The sequence below is a fragment of the Haemaphysalis longicornis genome, unplaced genomic scaffold, assembly GCF_048455015.1.
Source record: "Haemaphysalis longicornis isolate Haplotype H1 unplaced genomic scaffold, Haemaphysalis longicornis Haplotype H1 scaffold_1, whole genome shotgun sequence".
NCBI lineage: Eukaryota > Metazoa > Arthropoda > Arachnida > Ixodida > Ixodidae > Haemaphysalis > Haemaphysalis longicornis.
In genome coordinates this window covers 361,640,324-361,661,794 of record NW_027526203.1, presented here as the reverse complement: position 1 = coordinate 361,661,794, position 21,471 = coordinate 361,640,324, and the positions used below count along the sequence as shown (strand labels likewise).

The 21,471-nt window shown below is 45.5% G+C and overlaps 1 protein-coding gene across 1 annotated transcript in view; it reads left to right on the top strand.

Annotated features, from left to right (window-relative positions):
- Positions 1–21,471, top strand: part of Hr39 (Nuclear hormone receptor FTZ-F1 beta) — an 82,466-nt gene that overhangs the window by 17,108 nt on the left and 43,887 nt on the right. Inside the window, exons 2-6 of the mRNA XM_077686164.1 lie at positions 1,869–2,053; positions 5,415–5,696; positions 10,745–10,922; positions 14,575–14,780; positions 18,424–18,643. Coding sequence (XP_077542290.1) covers positions 1,946–2,053; positions 5,415–5,696; positions 10,745–10,922; positions 14,575–14,780; positions 18,424–18,643 — 994 coding nt within the window. The 5' untranslated portion in view covers positions 1,869–1,945. The remainder of the gene's footprint in view (positions 1–1,868; positions 2,054–5,414; positions 5,697–10,744; positions 10,923–14,574; positions 14,781–18,423; positions 18,644–21,471) is intronic.

Genomic DNA, 21,471 nt, shown 5'->3' with positions numbered 1-21,471 from the left:
CAGAAAGCTTTGATGCCAATTGTGTGCACTGGAGCTCTTTTGGTTGGAGGGGGTGTTTGGATTGGCATAATGCAGTTTTGAGATAAACTGGGACAGTTTCATGTTTCTCCAGTTCTTTAGGTAGCGTCAGGGGTGAAAGATCTTTTTGACAAGAAATAAGACTTTGTTTGACATTACACGGCCAACTTGACCAAAACAATTTGATGATTTGCTGCCTGTGATACCATATGCATGGAGGGCCCCATGAAAAAGAAGAAAACATGTGCTAAATGCAGCACAAGTAAAAAAAAAATCCCTCTTAAAAGGCAGGTGATGCTACAGCGTTGTATGCGGTGCAGGGAGGAAAGTGTAGGGAAACAAAACTACGTTCCGACTGCGGGAAAAAAAAAATTATCTACTAAATTTAATTTTACAAGTACATCAAAGTTTGCAGTTGCTGAATTTGGTCTTCGAAAATAAATTGCCTTTTTTTTTTTTTTGCCTTGTCAGTGCGTTATTTGTGGCCTAGCATGGGGCAAAAAATTATTCCGTGTCCTTTTTAAAATTTAGTGAAGGCAAGACTTAAATAATTTGGTGGGTGGATATTTGTTACAGTAATACAATTTTAAGGTTGCGTCGAAAGATACAGAAAAATTGAAGATAAATTACCAAAATATTGGTAAATTTTGTTAGTTTTTTCTTTAAATATTACTGAAAAAACGAAATTTGCGCTCAACTAAGCAACATTTTAGTTCTTGTGGATCGGGAAAAGGGTTTATTGGGCTTTGCGAGGGGACCAGTTCTTTGGGGAATGTTTTGCGGTTACAGTTTTGCTCTCACTAAAAATGTTGATTCAAATAAAGCTCATCAGCAAAAAAAAAATTGTGAGCATAAGTGCTTTGCCAAAGTACTTTTCTCAATACTACTAAACACAATGATTTATTTTTATAAAAACGTAGATGGCAAAGTGTTAATATTCACTCATAGGACATTTTTACGAATAATGTAGGGGTGTTAAGTAATTAACATTATATATAAATTTGAACTCTGATCAATTCAAGTACGAGCTGTACCTTCACTGGGATGGAAGCATATCCTGGAAGAGTAGAAATCAAACAATTTTTTTTTTGTGGTGGATCAAAATATCTGCAGTTGCGCACTAAACTCGGGTCGTCAAATCAGCTTCTATTGCAAGTTCTCGGCCGCCATTGATGACGTAACACGTTCCCTGGAAAATAAGTAATTCCTTATAGCAGGGGTGTAGCATGGTGCATTTACATGTTCCAAGATGTGCTTGCAATACCAGGCTTGCCTCCTGGAGTAGAAGTTATCATGATATATGTACGTACATATACTTCAACTTAGAGAATTAAGTTTGCAGAAACCACAGGCCCAGGCTACTCAATAGAGCGTCGAGAGATTTCTTTTTCTTTTTTTGCAAGAAATTTGTTGAATACCAAAAATGTTGTTACGATGGCCTTGGCCGTGGAGCAAAGAGCTAACTTTGCACAACTGGCATTACACTTAAACCAATGCCAAGCTTGCAAACACTACATAAACGTGTGTAACGGCCGCAGGTTCTTTATCCAAGATTTAGGGGAAGAATCAAGGATGCAGCCACTAGCAGACAAATCTTTTTTTTTTTTTTTCAGTGATGTGTTTTTTGTGAACACATTTCACCAGAGACAAAGCACTAACTTATTTGTGACCTTATTCCATCATTATCACCACATCAACTTTTCGTGCCCTAAGTAGGAGGTGCTCCCAGCCTTAAAAATCGTTGGCGCAGCTTGCACATGAGCTATTCCCATTTTTATAAACTTGGAGGTGCGGCTGTTCCAACCTTCTTGCACTGATCCCCTTCCTGCCCCTTGTTTGCCATGTTCCAGCCGACAGGCAGCAGAGCAAGCATGGGCCCAGCCTGTGGGCGGCTGCCTGTTGAGGGCCTGGAGACGCCAGTGCTTTCATGGTGGTGCAGTGTGGCATGGAGGAAGTGCGCGTGTGCCCCGTGGCACCCCCTCCCCCTCTGGGGGCTGCCCCCCAGGACGACGGGGACGACCCCGAGGTCATGCAGGTGAGCACATGCATCCGGGTGCAAAGTGGAGGGGGGAACAGAAATGGAAGAAAGAGCCTTGATTCCTAGCATCCGAGCATTTCCATCTGCGAAGTGTATTTTCAGTGCCTGCATAGGAGCCGTAGAATGCCAAAGCAAAAAAAAAAAAAAAAGAGGGATTTTTTTTTTTTTTTTTTTCTGCAAATTAGTTCGTGGCAACAGCACCGTGTGGGCCTTCATATGACTGGGGCTGAATATGTGATTTGTGAAGACACTTTTGGTGCCGAGTTTAGCTTGTCCTTAAATCTTAACCTCTCTAAATCTTGTTTTTGTCCTTAAATGTTAAGCTCTCTTAAGCCCACGTTTGCTGCACTCCATATTGTAGGCGTGATTTACTCTATAAAGAGCCACAGCATTTGAAGAACATTATGCGAGCCAACATACAGTCGGGAATTGTCTGTTTGGATATCAGAACCTGCCCCACTTGAACAGCCTAGGGTACAGTTTCCCCTTCATAGTTGTGCCCGCTGACACTCTACTGTAGAAGTGCAGCAACAGTTATTTGTTTAGATCAGTCGGCCCGTGTGGTTGGCACGTACGTCAAGGTTGTGAAAACAGAAGTCTGGGCAGACAGGGTTAATTAAAACAAAGAAAACATTTACTAATTGTCTTCAGGATGCGCATGGGAATGTCAAGTGAACATGGGTGCTAATGTGCCGGTCAAACAGCACAATGTTCAAAGGAACAAACACGTGCACCCAAGGCAACTCGGAAGAAAAGCAGAAAATATATCAAGGACACAAAGTGGAAGTCTGAAAGAAAAAAAAAAAAACTTGCACCACACAAACAGGATTGTGCTGCTTGCCCTTGGCTGCAATATACATTGAAGGGGTCATGCAGACAAAATACAAGTTTGTGTTATTCGAAAGATTTGGTGTTTATAGTGCGTATAGTGTCTGGCAGCAAATGATGCTTTATTCACTGAGAAATAATGAATTTAAGTTAAAATTTTGATTCTCCCACTTAATCGTGTGTTTCGTGACGTCTGCAATTACGTAACAAGGACAGGTCTTCAGGCGAACGTTAATGTGCTGCTAGGCTCTGCAGCAAATTGCAGAGCCTTGTTTACTGTTAGTCCTCCTAGATGGCGCCTCCATACTGCGCCGGACCACTGTCCACCTCTGCTTAATTTTTTTACTGTATTTGCACCTGGCTTGTTTTTGTTGCGGTAGAAAGTATTTGTTTCGTGAAACATGGGGTAGGCTCAACAAACAGGGACACGTGAGACAATGTTGCTTACGCTAATCAGCCAGTTTTATGTGAGAGAACCCCGAAGCGCCAGACTGCTGTGCAGCTATAACAAGCATAGTGCGCACAGTATGAACTGCAGTACCCGCTGGTACTTCTATGTTTACATGTACTTTCACCATTTCCATTGTTTACTACACCATTCTTACTCCTATAAAATGAGTATGCATTGTATTTAAAGGAGCCATGAGGACAAAATACAAGTTTGTTTTATTCGAAAAATTTCGTGTTTTATAGTGCCCGCAGTGCTTGTCCGGCAGCAAACGATGCCGTATTCACTGAAAAATTAATCAATTTAGGTTAAAATTTTGATTCTCCCGCCAAATCGTGCATTTTCGGGACGTCAGCAATGTAGTCATAAGCGCCCGTATACAAACGAGCTTGCACTGTGTGATTCGGCTGCAGCGCGGCTTGCCGTCAGTCTTCCCAGATGGCGCTACCATACTCTTGCACGGACCGTTGTCTCCCATCGCTTTGTTTTTGACCGTATTTGCACCTGGCTTGTTTTTGTTACTGTATAAAGTAATAATTTCGTGAAACATGGAATAACCTCGACAAACAGGGTCACGTAAAACATTGTCGCTTACGCAAATTAGCCAGTGCATGTAAGACAACTCGAAAGCGGTGGGCTGCTGTGCAGCTAAAACAAGCATAGTGTGTGCAGTACCAACAACAGTACGCATTGGTACTTCTATGTTTACGTGTGCTTTCATTACTTCCACTGTTTGTCCCCCCATTCTTACTGATATAAAATGAATGCGCCCTAAATTTAAGCGCAAATACTAGCTCGTTCTGCAAGCTTATAAGCTCTGCCTAATTTGCATTTGCTTTCGCCGGCCTCCGCCATTCGGAGAGCTGGCTGGTATGACATCATAGGTTCTGTTGCGGGAAATGAGCTAGTGGGTCGCATGGCCATTCCATTTTTTTCTAATTATATAGCTTAATTGAGCGAAGTTTACGTTACAGGTGGTGTCAGTATGATTCTAATGAGGCAATCTTTCGAATGAACCAAACTTGTTTTCTCTTCATGGCTCCTTTAAGCAAAAATAGCTTGTTCTGCAAGCTTATAAGCCCTGCTTAACTTGCATTTGCTTTTGCCGGCCTCAGCCAATCGCACAGTTGTGCATATTATGTCATATGTATTAGTGCAGAAAATGAGCTAGTGAGTTGCATGGCCATTCCCTTTTTCCTAATTATGCAGCTTATTTGAGTGAAGTTTACGTTCAAAGTGGTGTCAATATGATTCTAACGAGGCAATCTTTCGAATAAACAGAACTTGTGTTTTGTCTGCATGGCCCCTTTAAAGAATAGAGTGTGGACACCGGGTACAACGAAAACAACGGAGAAAAGACGTAGCTTACTAACAAAACAGTATCCTAAATCAAAAACATCATGAAAGAAAGCAACAAAAATCACAATGAACATACAACAGTTGTGCTGGATAGTTTGCTTACACATTCAGGTGGGCAAGTGCAATTGTGATGGCCCATCGCCATCAATGTTCAACTGGAAGAAATCAATCGTGAAAGGGTCAAGAAGCAGTAACTGTCGGTATCTGTCTGGACCTTCAGTAAACCTATTTGCATGCGTGCATGATGAGTTCAATCATTATTCATAAAACCAGCCATTAGTTCTTCTTTTCGTTTTTCTTCATGCCTTCACTTTGATAGATGCTCTGTAAACAGAGCTTGAAGATTGGCAAGGAAAAGAACACTTGTACAGTAATGTGCTGCTGAAGATGCAGTTGCACGTCATATATTGCTGGGAGCCTTCACCAGTGCCCCCCAAAAAGGTTGCCTGTGTATGTGCTTTTCCCATAGTAACAGGGAAGGGACACGTGTGTGATCAATTGAGGGCTCTCTTCTACTGCGTGCCTCACAGTGGAGGTGAGCCTGTTTGATTCCTAGCTTCAAAAACACAGAAATTGGCTGCAGAACTCAGAAGGTAGAGTGTCAGGGCAGCGTTGGGGGGTGTAAAATGTCAGCACGGTTTACGCGAGACGAAACCGGGGCTTGGCCGCAAGGTGTCGGGAAGGAGCCTTGCTGACGGTGGGTGTGCCTTCCTCCCCTTGCAGGTGACAGGCGAAGGGCTGGCAGTGCACCTGCGACCCAAGAAGCAGCGGGTGAATGGGGCCAGCCAGCCAGGGGTCACCTGGGGGGACACCGAAGAGCGGGAGCGGCCAATGTCCTGGGAGGGCGAGCTCTCGGACGAGGATGACGACGACGACGGTGAAGCCCAGGTTGCCCAGCCAACGCCCGGCGGGGTGCGGCCGGGCAACAGCCCAATGCTGGTGGAGAGGGACGAGGGGGCCACGTCACCCATCAGCCTCACAGTGTCTGCCGCTCCCGATTCCAAGGTGAGCAGCTTGCTGCCGAGCCCTTCTGAGTTGTGCTGCCCGAACGCCTGGGATCCTCTGCACACTGCCCTTAAACACTTTCTCTGTTTCATTCGAGCCTGAAAGCGCTTCGAAAGCCATAGTTATCACCAGCACGTAGCAACACTGCATCCTTTTCCCGTCGCAGCAGATACTTATTCTAGTCTCTGCTTTTGTTACTTTTTTAAAATAGCTGAAGAATGTGTTTATTGCTGTGAGTGATAGGAAGCCATACATTGCACAAAGCCTTCGAATGCTGCCTTCTCCTTTTTCTAAAACTCCCTTTTATTTAACAAAAAGTTAGCGTTACACTGGGGGTTATAGTAAAGCCGCCTTGTTGCATTTTATTTGGCTTGTGCACTTCCGTTGGTTTGTGCACTTCCGTCAAATTTTTATGGTTACAACACTTATGGTAAAACATACTCTTGAAGTTCTGTGCCTGGTCTATCCCCTTCACCATATACAGTAATACCTTGTTATTAACGAAGCGGGATTAACGAAGCAATCGTAATTACCCTTGAAATTCCCTTAGATGCCCATGTATTTAAGACGTCGTTTTTAGAAGCTAAACTTTTCTTGCAGTGGGTATAATGAACCTCTTTTTTTTTTTTCTCTCTCTCTCCCCACAATGAGCATTTATGGACCAGTTTGGTACCCATCAGGTCAATGTCTTATAGAGCGTGAAGGAATACATGGCATCTTGGATGCGGTAATGCAAAACTTGCGCTAGCTAGGGGCCGCCAACACCAGCGCGCTAAAATGGCTGCAAGCGCCTGTCAACACGCGTGAGGGTGTGCGTCTCCAAAGCTCCCGGTAGGGTGCCTGGATGTTCCTTCGGCCACTCTACCGGGACGCAGCAGACCTGCTGCGCCACTTCTTTGGCACTCACAATGATGGCGAGGACGGTCTCGGAATTGCGGTTGCAGCTGAAAAAGCCATCAAAGTCTACCAGGGACTTTTTCTCTGTGAAGTGAGCTGCCAGCTTGTGTGCTGTCGAATGATCATGGATGAGCCATTTGGCATTAATTAGGTAACGATTCTTTGCTTTTTTTTTCTCCCACTTGTTTTTTCTGTTATCGCGGGCTGCTGTGAGTGTCGGGGGTGAGTACATCCTCTCTTGCATGTAAATTGCCAGCAGAAATGGACATTGGCTATAACAGTGATGTGATAGCTGCACCAACTGTGCCTAACTGTGCCGAGAGGTAAATCCTGCTGTAGCATTTCAAGCAATCTGCGCCAATCTTGTGCCGAAGCTTCATTTCTCCGGGCTTTCTCGATGTGGTGCGCTCTGGTGGGAGCAGTTCTCTTTACGCCATGGCGTTGAAGAGGAAGGAATCTCTTACTATCTCCTTTGCAATAAACCTTGGTTCAAGTGACTAGCTCCGAAGGGCAGAGATGGAGAGGGCATTGCAAGGGTAGCTAGCCGAAAAGGGGAAAGGGACAAAAGTTCAAGATGGCTTACTTTGGGACCGGCTAAGCCGATTCATTGAACAGTTTCCAGATTCGAAGAAAGTGATCTTGTCTGACTCAACATGTTGTTCAGGAGGACAGCTACGGGAGTGCTTCAGGAAAGCATTATTTGATAAAACTTTCTTTCCACAGCTACTCTTCGTGAAAAATGTGGTCGAAGTTTTTACTGATTTTTTTTTGTTTCAAAGAAGCGAGCTGTTGGTCCACCTATTCCATGATTATCATACGTGACCCTCATTCACAAGCTGGGGGGACGCTTCATGAAGACAGAGTCATACGAGTTGCCGTTGTTCAAACATAGTCCTGGGCAAATTGGAAAGCGAGAGTAGGAGTCGGAGAGAACACTAGCACCCAACCTAAATAGACATTTAGGTTGGGTGCTAGAAGCTTTTACATAAAATGCACTGAGTACCTTCTGTCATGGCTGCCATTTGATAGTGTCATTTTGCAGAGCCTGCGCTTCGTAAGCCCACAGTTGAGGGAAGAGGAGTCTACTTGTGCTCATTTTAGCAGGCTAGCTACCAGGCTGCCACAAGTGATTAAACCCTGCGATGTCTTTAATATTTACTTTGATGGATGAATACATGATTCTCCAGCTTGAACATGTTGGATCAAATCCTTCTACACGGATTGACGAGTATTGGCAGCAGATTTTTGACCAGAAGGAGGCTGACAACAAAAACGAATTCCCTCTCCTGACCAGGCTAGTGAAGGCGTTGCTTTGCATTCCACGTGTAAATGCAGATGTGGAAAGGGGCTTCAGTGAGAACCGCAGGGCTCGGTCGACGATATAAAATGTTAATGACATTAGGCACATCGTTTCGTTCTCCAATCGTTGTGAAAAAGATCAAGTCGCTTTAATGCGACACCAGAGGATTTGAGAGCACAGGGGTGAGACAACTGCGCATATTGTGCAGTTCTGATACAAACGTGTTTTCCTGCGCCGGGCTGCTCCAAAAGCTTGAAATACGCAAAAATTGCGCCAAACTGCTCCAAAACAGTCTGAGAGCCAAGGATTTTAATGCTCCCATCAGTTTCGGTGGGAAAATGCTTACTGACGGCATAATTTTCCAGCACCCCAAAAGTGATGCTGTTTGTAAAGGTTTACTCAATTGATCATTTAATAAAAAACCCGCATAAATTTTCCCCGAGATAGTCTTTTTGAAAGTCACAATGTCGGGTTGCACATGTTATATTCTGTGAGATTTTAAAGTCTTCCCATCCAAAACCATTGCAAAGTCCTAAAGAAAAAATACTTATGTGTACTGAGGCGACAAACTACTTGTCCAAGTTGAAAAAACTGCAATTTTCGGAGCGCCATATCTCCGGAACGACATCATGGGGCGCCACCATCTTGGTGTGGAGGAGGTTAGGAAACTTGGCTGCCGAGCGAAGCAGTTACTCGTGGTTCAGGCAGAATGCTCTTCGCCGATTTCTACCGTGGTTTTGGTTATGAGGGTGGCTGGGTTTACACTTAGTCGTTTGGTCTGTTGCGGGAAGTTGCGCGACTCTAAAGACGGGAGTTTATCAGAAACGTGGTGCCCGCGAATTCGCCGAGTTTCGGCCTTGAGTGTGAGGTGCGGTGCGTGCTTGAAGTGAAAGTTCAAACTCATTGCGGTGTTATAAAACGCTGAGTTATTGCTGCCTTTGACAGCGAGGTTGCGAGTGGCGGGAATGGGACGATCGACACTGTAGAAGAGGCGGCGCAGGCTACATCGCCGCAAAATGTTCAAGCAGTGTCCGATAGCGGGACAGGCTATTATTACACGCTAGTAATAATAGTTCATCTATCTGAAGTGAAATTTAATGCCAAGAGGGAGGGGGCTAAATGTACCAACATTATTCAAATTATGATCGTAGTGAACGTGCACATTGGGGATTGAAATGGGAGGGCTGGTGGGGTGCGACGACTGTCACCTCGCTTCGCGCAACTTTTGCCGTGGTTCTGTGCGTAAAGCCCAGTCTGAGATTACAAAAATAATAATTTCTGCATTCACACGATAATAAAAATGCTTTGTAATTGCTTAGTTTTTCAATTCGGTATTTCCAACGGCGCTTCACGGTATCTATGCATAGAGCCTCAGAATTTAAAAATCGTTTGTGAAAGGGTAGTGGAATAGAAAAAAACTTTTGTGAAATGCTGTTTTAGTGTTATGTACGTTCAAAACCGATTAAAAAGTGCACTTTTCTCCCCGGAGTTGCCAAAAATGTGATTTTTTAGGCCCCTATAAGGTGACATAATAAATGTCCTTCTTCTGCTCCAAAACAAGGTTCTTCTGCTCCAAAATTGAGATTTCGCTGCTCCAGAAACTGCTCCCAAATCTGATTAAGCTGTCTCACCCCTGAGAGCAGTACGAACGTCGGGTGGAAACTAACAAGAGCGCATTGCAGTTGAAGAAGCTCAGGCAGCTAAGCAGCGGTGTCTTGACCCAGCCAAGGCTGTCCTAGTCACGATGGCCGAGACAGGCTCCGGCGTTAAATGGAGACCGAAAAAAAAAAAAAAAAAATGTTGGCGAACGGGGAGCATCTAATTAGCCACGGCATAAAGTCTAAGTTTCAGTGATGTTGAAAGTGAACAGTGTCTTCCAGATGGGGGTAAAACAAGAATGGCAGCAACACTGGACAAAATGGCACAAAAGAACACTTTGAACCAGTCACGATAGTTCTACTTTCATGCATATTTAGCCAGAGAAACATGGGTTTAGCACAAGGGTTTGTTTTGTTTCATTACGTGTTCTGCTTACTTAAACACGTTCAAAGGTGCTTTCAGTGGATCTAGATATGGTGGGTTTTATTGCCATGTAGCCGTTCTTAGCTTCACAATGTTTTAATGTTTTGCACGTACACCAAACTGTCCACATTAGGTGACTGTTTCGTTCATTATGCTTTTATGAAAAAGTTCTGTAGCCTACCGAATCAAATGCCCCCGATGGTCATTTTTAAAATAAATCTTCAAGCTCTTTCATGATCTGTTGGCTCATGCAGTGAATGCACACACTCGCACGGACTCTTTCGGTGCTTGTCTTACGACATTTCATAATCACTGTTAAAAGGCACCTGTGCGGCAGAAACTCATCTGCACCGTAGGCATATTACTTGGTTAAACATTTCTGTGTGCCCAGGATGCTGCTTTTCTGGCTCCTCCAGGTCATTTTCCTCCCCTTCTAGCAATATTTCTCAAATCTGAATGCTCGTTCTGCCTGCTCCAAAAGCTGCTCCAAAATGACTCGACCCAATCACATCACTGTAATGGTCATTAAAAAGTGATTACGACTCCCGCCCCCCCCCCCCCCCCCCTTCCCTTTAACTTATAACGAGGTTTTACTGTAATGAATTTGCTCTGATCGTGTTTGCAGTCCAGCCACAATCCCAACAGACAGCAAGCTTTTGCTGGAATCATGATGTTCAGTTGTCATGAACAGCGTCCCCTGTGCCTTTTTTTTTTTAATTAACAAATTTGCTGTTTATTATGTTTCTAAAAAAATGTGTACTTGTCAGGACCATGCTTGTCTCGATTTCAGAAAAGCCTGCTAGCTTGTTCTTCTCTCTTACCCTCGCAGGGCAATGGCACTAATGACAAGTGCATTTCTCGCGTGAACCTGCCAGATAAGTCCAACCACGTGATCACTTACGTGGCACCTGTGTCACCAGCGCCGTCCACGCCGTATGGCAGTGTCACACCCACGGTTGTCCCTGCATTTCCTGAGCGACAGCAGCACACCCACAACAGCTCGTTCGGTGAGCAGCATTTATGTGCTCCTTACTCACTGTTGCATCTTTCAGTGACTGTTCCATCTTCCATTAACTTACTGCTGTGGTATGAAGGTAGTAATTAAAAATGGAAGGAATTCAGCTGACCTCCAGCGCAGCGGCTTCTATTAGATGTTGCTTCTATCAGTAGCCAAGCGCACATTTAAAATCAACAGATGGTACACAGATGACTGGATCCTGTTTTGCTTTCTCCTAAACATCCGCAGCCTGACTGCATGCACTTTTTTGCACAGTAATGATAGTTGCCTTTGCGGTGTCACTATGATTAAAAAGTAGTCTGTCAAAATTTCCTAGGCCATGCCAAAAGTTCATAGGTCACAAAAATTCGAGGTACAAGCCATGCTGATACGTTTAATGCCAGAAAGCTGGAGAAAACACTTTCCTTTCTTATTGTTATAAAATAAGTTTGTCCGAGTTAAAACGTCAAGCTTTTGCTTCGAATTCTTTGGAGCCCAGGAACCTTTGGCGCAGCCTAGAAAATTTCGACCAAGACTGTACATAAGCATGGTTGGCCTCGAGCGCAGCCTTGATGGAAACTTTTTCAGAGCTTTAAGATCAAAACTGCCGCAAATACTCAGTTCCAGCACAGAGGGATCCTGATGTTTGATGAAATTCAAGTAAGGAAGGAAATATCTGTCAACTTGAAGTCAATGCTGTACACCGGTCTCAGTTGCTGCTAAAGAATGGTTGCCTGAATGGCAAGAATTCAATAATTCTCTAGTGCCTTGTTCACATTGTTTTGTTTTCATTTATACAGTTTAAAAAGCAGCAGCAGGCATTTTCGGGCTACAGTGAAACTAGAGCAACCACGCTGCACGCTAACCACCAATATCGGGTCATTCTTTGCATTCGCATTGCGTGAGAGCTGGGAAGGTAGGTGGCTTGGGTTTCTGGAAATACAAGAGGAAACGTTCACTTGATTCATGTCTGAATTCCCAATGGTCGCTCTAGGCACAAAAATAATTAGCTTGCGAGTAGTTTGCCATACAGCACATTGTGACTTGAGGGGGACGAAGGGCCGTCCAAACGTGATAACAAATGGATTTCTTGCACCTATAATTGGCTTGTTCCGTGCAGAAGACTTCTCCGCTTTTTATTTTATTCCACTGTGCACACACAGCCCAACGACAGTCTCTGCCATTCTCAACACTGTCTCTGCCGTTTTCACCCATTGTGCTGCCCTTCTGAAAAAAATGTCTTGGTGACTGCTGGGATGATGGGGCAGAGTAAGCCAGCTAAAAGCAGCCTTTCCACTGGCTTACTAGCTGGGTAAGCTCTCACAAGTAGTTCAAAGGCTGCTTTCTGGTGGCCTGATTTACAGTAAAAAAATGTGGTTCTTGCACACCTCTAATAACTAGTACACAAGTGCAAAAATTCTATGCCTTGTGTGATGGAGTAAGTCTCAATGTGAGTTATAATTATAATCAAGCAAAATGGGTGATGGCAAGAAAGTGATGGGGTAGGTGCTAACTCTCAGTGCTAATCTTTCCTTCTGTTGAGAGTTGTGCCTGTCCTGTCACCCCTGTCCATTAGTTGGAAGTGTGAACCAACTAGCTCAGCAATATATTTTATTGAGCTGTAATTACTTTGATTTATGCCATAATTTTCCACTGAAAGGTCGAATTGGTATTTCCAGCCACATTGTAATTAGAAGTTGTGTATGAAGAGCCCTATGTGCTGAGTGTCTTTGCAGATTTCATGTCTTTGTATATGAGTTACAAATTTGTATTTTGCCAGTGCAGGCTTCCACAGGACAGGGGCTGTTGTTTTGTTTGTTCTTTTCATCAGCGTTGATTTGAAGTGTTGTATAATATCCACATACTAGCCAACCTGTGTTCAGAGCCAGCCTTACCGCATTCAGCGCCCTGTGCAATATGCTGCCAATTCCCCCCCCCCCCCCCCCTCCGGCTGAATTACACGCTAGTGTACCACCACCTTGCGATGCCCACTTTAATACCTGGGATCATAAAATTCTGTGGCACACCTTTAGCACGTGGAGTAAGTCATAAAAATAGCAAATGCCTTACGGTCTTCACATATTGATTTACAGTAGACTCTCGATAAACGAAACTTCAAGGGACCGAAAAAATTAGTTCCGTTTAACAGGAGTTCCGTTTACCAAGATCAATGTATGAAAGCGCAAATTTATGTGCGTACACTATCAATACCATTTCATGGAACTCGAAGGATCAGAAGGTGAATGCAGCTGATAGTTTTTCAGAAAGCATGAAAACTAAAAGAGGTTTAGGCACAGCACTGACAAAGTTAATATGGCAACAATGAGTCCCTGAGCATCAAATGCATCAAATATGTTTGTTTGAGTCCTTGCAATGGCATCTTCACGGAGGCTAGAGGCCTCAACTTTGCGAGTGCTTACGAGCCACCGAATGTAGAAGACGGCAACGCGGTAATGAAGCGCGAATAGCACCACGATGGCACGAACGAGGGAATAGGAGCAGAGCCCTGTAATCTCGGCGTCTTAAATCGAGACCATACGACTGGAACAAGAACTGCGATGTTGCATTCATTGCGCTAACATGGCTGACCCTTTACGAGACGAGGCTTACGAGGAGGGAGGAAAAAAAAAACAATCCCGAAACAGCCGGAACCGTAAAAAGCTGATTCTCATGCCAATTGGTTTCACAAGAAGTTCCATTTCTGGTTCCGTTTAAACGGTGACGTGGAAACTTTAGTTCCGATTACCGAGAGTTTTTTTACGTTATCTGAATACAAAACCAACCAACTTACTGGCTACTGTTCCGTTTAAGCGGCAATTCCGTTTAAGCGATTTCCGTTTATCGAGATTCTACTGTAATACGGCTTATAATTTTCATACAAAAGCGTTTTCTCAGCAATGCATTTGTGTTTAGGGGTGAAGCTGACTTTTCGGTGTAAGCATGGTCTTTGTGGCTTTCTCGTATTTAGGGCTGCACAGTGAAGCATGTCCGTCTATGGAGGGAGTATGATTACAAAAAAAAAAAAAAAAAAGCTCTAACTCTTGTTTTATACAAACTATCCCGAAACCGAGTATATGACAATCAGCTGTTAAGAGGGCTCTAACATTGCGCCAAGTTTCCTTGCGTTTCAAAATTTCACAGTTCACAGTAAAGTTGAAAATATTGGGGAATTCCCTTCCGCTGACAATACATGGTAAAACCGACTGCCCATGTTTGTGCGCTGAAAACACGATGGGGTGCCTCCTTCTCGCTGGCCCCCTGTGCGACCACCCTGTGCGATCACCCTGGTCGCCCACCCCTAAGACCGGCACTCAACCTGTTAATTCTGGGGGTTATTCTCTGATTGACTTTTACTCATTGCACTTCTGCAAAGAAAGTGCTGCTAATCTTTAATTCGTACATAGTTAAGCACTATGCAAAGAGGGCATTTTAAGAGTGAATCAGGCTGAGAGCTCTCCTGCAGTGGTCATTTTACCCAGGAATGGGATGCGGTTGGCTGCTATCAAAAGGCAGAAGCGGGGCCAGCCAGCTTCCTGCATGCGTCTGTTTGAGTGTGCCACAGGTGCCCAGAAGAGGGCCCAGCACTGCTTCCCTATCCCCGCTTGGGGGTTCCCGCTGCTTCTCAGTCTCTGACGAGGAGGCCCCTTTTCCCCCATGTGCAGGCGAAGGACGGCTGGGCGGCGGGGCCTTCCAGCCCCCGCCCTTTGGGGAGAGCCCCCGGCCCACCAGCTCGTCCAGTTCCCGGTCGTCATACTCACCCAGCCAGAGCCCGCTGCTGGGCAGCAGCCGGCCCCTCGGGCTGCCGCCTCGCCACGGGGCCGCCTCTTCCGATGGCTCCCTCTACTCGCCCACCAGCAGCCCCCTGCAGGTATGGGGGGCTCGGCCAGCTGGCCCTGAGCCCGTCTGAGGAGACTCCACATTGGGGGGCCCCTAGAAATGTGCTCAGTATGTGCTGCCACACTAAGCCTAGCAGTTTACTCATTTCTGTGACATGGAAGGCTGCACAAGACCTCTTCTGTTTAGTAATCACACACTCAATGCATTTGCTGTGCCAACTTATTTTGCAGAGAGGAGGGCCATGTTGCAAGCAGCAGTGCCTGACATTGCCTTACGCATATTGCGCGGTTTTGATACGATTCCATTTTCCTACGCCAGGCTGCTCGAAAAGTATAAAAATTGCGAAAAATGCGTTAAACTGCTTCACAACAACCCAAAAAACAGGGATTTTGACGCTCACGTCGGTTTCAAAGAGGTAAAAGGCCGACTTGACAACATGATTTTGTGTAGGTGGTGCTGTTTTTAGGGGGGACGGGGGGACGAGATCTTGGTATCGTTGGGTCAGCCGAGCCCTCGTCTTCTGCCTTTCGGTCACCTCTTTTATTATTGCTCACCCACAAACGCACACTTGGCAGAAAAAGGAAGATGGCGAAACGAAGCAAATGATAGTATCCAAAGCGTGATTTGCTCTCCAGCCAGGTTCGCTGAAACGGCCTTTCCAATTGGGCTTTGCTATGGTAACAAATGACATTGCCGCCAGGCGAAGCGGCTGCTGCTTAGTTCAGTCGCTCGGTGCACTGTGCCTCTATTTTTCCTTGTTTAGGTTATGCAGTCAGCTGGTCATTTTATCTGTTCTGGTTACATTTGCCAAATTACAGGCTTGAAAGAGTTAATTGAAAACAATGTGGTGCCCATGACTTCACTGCAGTTTGTCCTTGAGTGTGGTGAGCACTGCCTGCGTCCGTAATCGGCATTCGCGAAGTGAACTTTTGCGCTCATTGCTATGTTTTGAAATGCTGAATTATTATAGCTGTGTTTGACAGGGAGCTCACGAGCTTCAGGTATAGAACAGTTGAATGCAAGTTGCAGCCCGCACTGCATCACCACAACGTGTTCAGGCAGCGCCCAGTAGCAGAACTGGTTGCTATTGCACACGGGTAATAATAATTACCGTATTTACTCGCATAATCCTCGCACTTTTTTTTTTTTTTTTTTTTTTTTTCGGAAAAGTCAATGCAAAGTTAGGGGTGCGAGAATTATGCGGGGAAAAAAAAAAAATCCGGTGCACAGTGTTGCCAATTTGCCTTATGCCGATCCCGCTAAATGTAGCGGTCGTTTTTTGTATAGGTAAGCTCAGTGTTGCCAACAGCAGCTATTTCTTTTTATTTTATTATTTACAACATAAACAGTCTCCCGTCGATCAGCGATCATGAAATTGCCGCCTTTGCTTTCTGGCGCGCGCCCTATCTCGTCGTATGTGCGTGCCCTACTCCAGTAACGCACGTTGAAGTCGGTGACGCCGAAGTGCCTGCCTGCGGCACGGTTGCCGTGTTCGATCGCGTACTCTTTCGCTTTCAATTTGAAAGCGGCAGTGTAGCTGGCGTTCCTCCCCATGGCGAAGCGGAACCAAGCACAAAACAATTAGATCAAAAAGTTCTCAAAACGGCAGCAAGCTATCCACCACTGACGCTAGTGACTCACTGACTGCTGCCGCTCAACGGCGGGACCACGACGGCGACACGACACGACACGAAACGTGCGCGAAACCGGCTCAAGGACAGTGTGAGTAGTGTTTTAGGGTGCCTGTTAGGGAGTAGCCATGCAGGTTGTTAGGGGGCCTGGATGGCCTTGGATACACAGCGCTCTCCTCCGAACGGAGAGGCGGCGGGGGAGGGCGCGCGTTGGAGAGCGCGTGCACCATGCGGGTTTCGCTAGCAGGCAACTTTCGCCGCTGCAAAGTTGGGGGTGCGAGGATTATGCGAGGAACCAAAAAATCCAAGTTTTCGTGGCTCACATTACAGGTGCGAGGATTACGCGAGTGCGAGGATTACGCGAGTAAATACGGTATGTATCTGAAGTGAAATTTAATGCCAGAAGCGAGGTGGGTAAGCATAGCAACGTGACTCAATTTACAATCTAGGGAATTGAAATGATGTGGTGCAACGATTGCCACCTTGCTTTGCACAACTTTTGCCATGCCTGTACACATTCGTACAACGATGTCTGGGATTACAAAAATAATAATTTCAGTATTCAAACAGTAAAAAAAAAAAAAAAAAAAAAACCTTATGATTGCAACATTTCTCAATTTGATATTTAACAGCACCTTACCTTATCTCTGCACACTGCCTCAATACAATTAGGATTGTAAGAAAGTAGTACAGTTTGTGCTTTGCGAGTACTTCTTACAAAAGTAATGCTCAACCGCATAACTGCAACCTTAGGCCCCTGTGAAGGGAACAGGCCAGTTTTAGAAAAGGTTTCTCAACACTAGATCATATTCATGTTATTAACCAAGTAATTTAAATATGTTCAGAGTATTATAAACCTTTGTACATGGCATTGATAGATTGTGAAAAAGCATTTGACTTACAGTGGTACTCTGTTAAAAACCACTTGCGCGAAATATGCAGTGTTATGTGCATTTTAACTGATTCGTAAGTGTTCTTGTACCCCAAACTTGCTACCAATTTGTTTTTATTTAAGCTCCTAAGACGATGCATTAAAGGGACCCTGCAACACGCTTTGAGCAGTGCAAATAAACCTACGCGACATTTAGATTATAGTGCCAGGAATACCCGAGCCAAATATTGCAAGTGCACGGGAAGCGGTAAGCATGCAAGTCGCTGTGAAAGACACGGAAAAACCAACCATGCTCTCATCAGTTGCCCTCATTATGCACCACTGGTGCCGCTGTAATTACGTCATTATAGCGGTGGCTGTCCTAGTGGTTGTTGCTGGTCAACTTCACGGTTTATTTCTCGCATTGCCTGTGACGATCTGCCATCGTCGACGCTGTGCATTAACCTCTTCTATGCCTGAACCTGTACGAACATTTTTGGTGTTTCTTTTGTGTTTTGAGTGTGCTCGGGTGCTCGAATGCTCGAGTGTGCTCGAATTCAAGACTTCCCTTTCAACCAGACCACTCGACAACAGACGTTTATTGCTTCAAAAATGCCCTACCAGCCTGAGCACGCGCTTGCAAGCGGGCAGGCATGCCTGCCTTTTTGCCTTTTTTGTTGCCCCAGACCGGAACTAGGCCCCTCCACGTTGTGGAGAAAAAGAGAAAACTCCCCAGCCTGTCGTATATCGAGGGCCGCCGAAGAGATCGCCATGAGCCAGTCTCCTCTCCGGGAGGGAGCGTACATCTTTCGTCGTGTAGTCCGCGGTCGAGTTGAGAGGGAATGATAATGCGCGATTTCTCATCGCGCATAGCTTCGGTAATAGGGAACGGATTTTTATAATTCCTGCAGGAGGCGATTGCTGAGACAATAGACTTTATTCCAAAATACATAACAAGTAGTCGGTGGTAAGTGCTGCATGGGCCCTTTAAATGTCGTTAACTGTTCCAAATCAAGGTTCTTCTGCTCCCAAAACTGCTCCTAAATCTGTTTCCGCTGTCTCACCCCTGTATGTACAAGGGTACTGATAGCCTGGAGCATGTGCCAGGGCTTCTGTGCTCTTCTGACTAAGCGCCGCCCCCGTGGGCCCTGTGCCCTTTGCCCTCCCTGCAGGGCCGGCACGTTTCCCTGGTGGAGGCCGTGTACTCCCCCTCGCAAAGCCCAAGCCAGGGCCGACATCGGTTGGCCGACGGCCTCTCTCCCACTGCGGCGCACCTGCGCAACCTTTCCGTGTCTCGCACGGGCACCAGTGCGGGGCCCTTCAGCTCAGCCAGCACCGAGCCCCCCTACCCATACCTCGTGGTGCAGCCCACGCCCGACACTCGATCCACAGGTGAGCCAGCCACCACAGCCCTCTTCCACCAGTGGAGAATGGTCACAGCCTCCTGCCCCTTTCACTGGCTAACGCTACTCACAAGGGGCATTTGTGCAGAATAAGAACACATGCTCTAATGCTCTGGGTGTTTTTTGTACTGCTGTTGTGTCCACTGGCAACGAACATGTCTGTCACGTGGAATTTGTTTTTTAATTTTAATTTTGCTATAATTTTGGTTTAACTGTACACTGTTACAAAAGTGCATCCTATTCCTCTAGAAAGGGGAATGCACTTTTGGAAACAAAGTACTAGTTATTACTGCGGTCTCTTGGGGAAAAAGTTATTTGACATCGCAGTTATCTCCTGCATCGTAGTTGTAAGAAAGGGATCATATGCAGGTACTGAATGAGCCTCACATGCAGCACTTGCATATGTTTCTTTCTCTTACATTGTTGTCTGCACCTTGAAACAAAGTATCAAATGCCAACAAACCTAGACACATGTTAGTGGCATGTTGCAGGGGCCTGTAAATAGCAACCCCCCCCCCCCCCCAAAAAAAAAAAAAAAAAAACTGCCCTCTTGATCTTCTCAACATGCGGAGCTCCCCCGTTGCAAAGAAATTCTCATGCTTCCCACCATGTTGTGCATAGCTTGGAGGCAAAATTTTGGGCTGCTTGTCCAATGCAGATGAAACCTGCTAGGTTTATTTTATGCAGTGCCATTTGCACCTTTGCAAAAGGTCATTGTTCTGCTGCTATTGCAGTGGCGCCAGTGTGTACCTGACCTTTATACTTTTCCGGCAGTTATGAAGGGAAAGGCGAGCCCTGCTATGTAGTTTCTGTAGTTCATCATATGTTCTAATCAAATTCATTTTCCCACTTATGAATGCAGTCACCCTTTTCTTCTTCTTTTTGTCTCTGTGATCTCCTGAACAGCTTGCATTTAAAGTTTTACTCGGTAAAAATGTTGATCTTGCATGGATCAGTTTAGAGGACCTAATTGTTGAAACATACAAAAAGTTCATTCATTTTTTATGCATTAGATAAATACAGAAAGGTCTGGGAAGTGCATCTGTCAAAAACAATCCATGTTTAATGCTGTTAGAATGAAACAGCCATCGAAGCGCCTGTTAATTTTTTCATCATCAGTGTACTTTAAACGTGTGACAGTTTGCCACTCAAAAAGACTGCTAGGTAGAAAAAAAAAAACAGCCCTATACTCGGGAACAACTTTCTGTGGAAATGCAGTCAAGGCTACAGAGCCGAGCCACGCCGTTCACGTTTAGGCATAGAAGAGGTTTGTGCACAGCGCCGACAACGATAAATCATCACAGGAAATGCGAGAAATAAACTGTGAAGTTGACCAGCAACAGCCAGTGGGACAGCCACCGCTGTAAGGATGTAATTACAGCGGTGCCGGTAGTGCATAATGAGGAAAATTGAAGAGAGCACAGTTGGTTTTTCCGCGTCTTTCACTGTGATTTGCGTGCTTACGGCATCACATGCACTTATAATTATTCACTGAGTTTAACCTAAGCAATGCGGACCGGGATATATCTCATCCGGATATATCGAATTATTGTCTATATCGAACAGTCTAAACGTCCCCTTGGAAATCGCATACAAATGTGTGGCGCTGTTGTAAGATCACGGGCCGATTCAATATATTGAACGCCGCACTGCAAGTGCCCCTGCAAGTGCGCCTCTCCTGATGGGATGTAGGCAATGATGACTGCTCACAGGTGCTGCTGCACTTGGTGAGAAGGAGGCAGTGGTAGTGGCGGCAGCGGCAGCGCACTGCTTTGATGGCCTTCAACACCTGCTCGCACGCTGGCACGGGGAGCCGCCCCATTGTAGCTAGAACGTGGGGAGGGATTGGGTGTGGAAGGAAAACCGGCAAAAGGCGCTCGGTTCTGTGCTTTAGCTGCTAGCAGTGGTGGCTCGCGATGCAGCGTGATGCACGTTTGTCTTGTCTGCGGCACGCATTTTGGAGCCATGGTCGCGAAAAAAATGGAAAAATTTGGATTTAGCAATGAACGTGGGCATCATTTGATGGGTACAGGCGGGTGAAAAAAGATGCCAGTTGTGGAGTTATTTGAAATTCTTCACAGCATTTTCAAGCGCAATATTGTGCATCAAACCTGACGTAAAGGCGAAGGCAACATGGCCACGGCCCGTCCGGGCTGGAGCTTGTCGTGTGCAAAGGGCTTCGTTGCGCCACTTCAAACGAGAGGTGTTCGGATACCGAAGATGACGGCGCTGAGTGCCTTCAGTATGAATTTAGAGAGCTTTCAGCATTCCTATGCTCCATTCCGAATGACACAACAGCGCACAAGTTCATAAGTAATGACAACGATGTGCAGGCTGTGGTGGACGTCACCGATGCCGAAGAAGCGGGCCCTGACGACATTACAAAGCCCCTACTGCCGCCGAGCTTGCGTCAGTGGTCAGATTCGCCAGTGTTGTGGCCTCATTTGGATGGCGTTAATAAGCTTGAAGACAGTTTGGGGAACTTTATGACGAAGAAGATGAAGCAAGCGAAGCTCGCAGACTTTCTTCATGTTAAATAAAATGCAGTAGTCGCCACAATGTGGTTGGAAGTTTCCGTGCTTTGAGGAACAAATCAGTAGGCTACCGCTTGTGACAATCTCGGCAAGCTGTCAGTGATGTTTGGAGTTATCAGATAATCTTCATATAGTCACATTTTATATTTCGAATTATTGATATATCAAACTATTTTGCGATCCCCTTGGAGTTCGATATATCTGGGTTCGAGTGTCGTTCTTATTTTTGAGGCTTACGAGCAGCTGAGTGGGCCGCCTAGAGGCGTTTGGCCTTACCGCTATG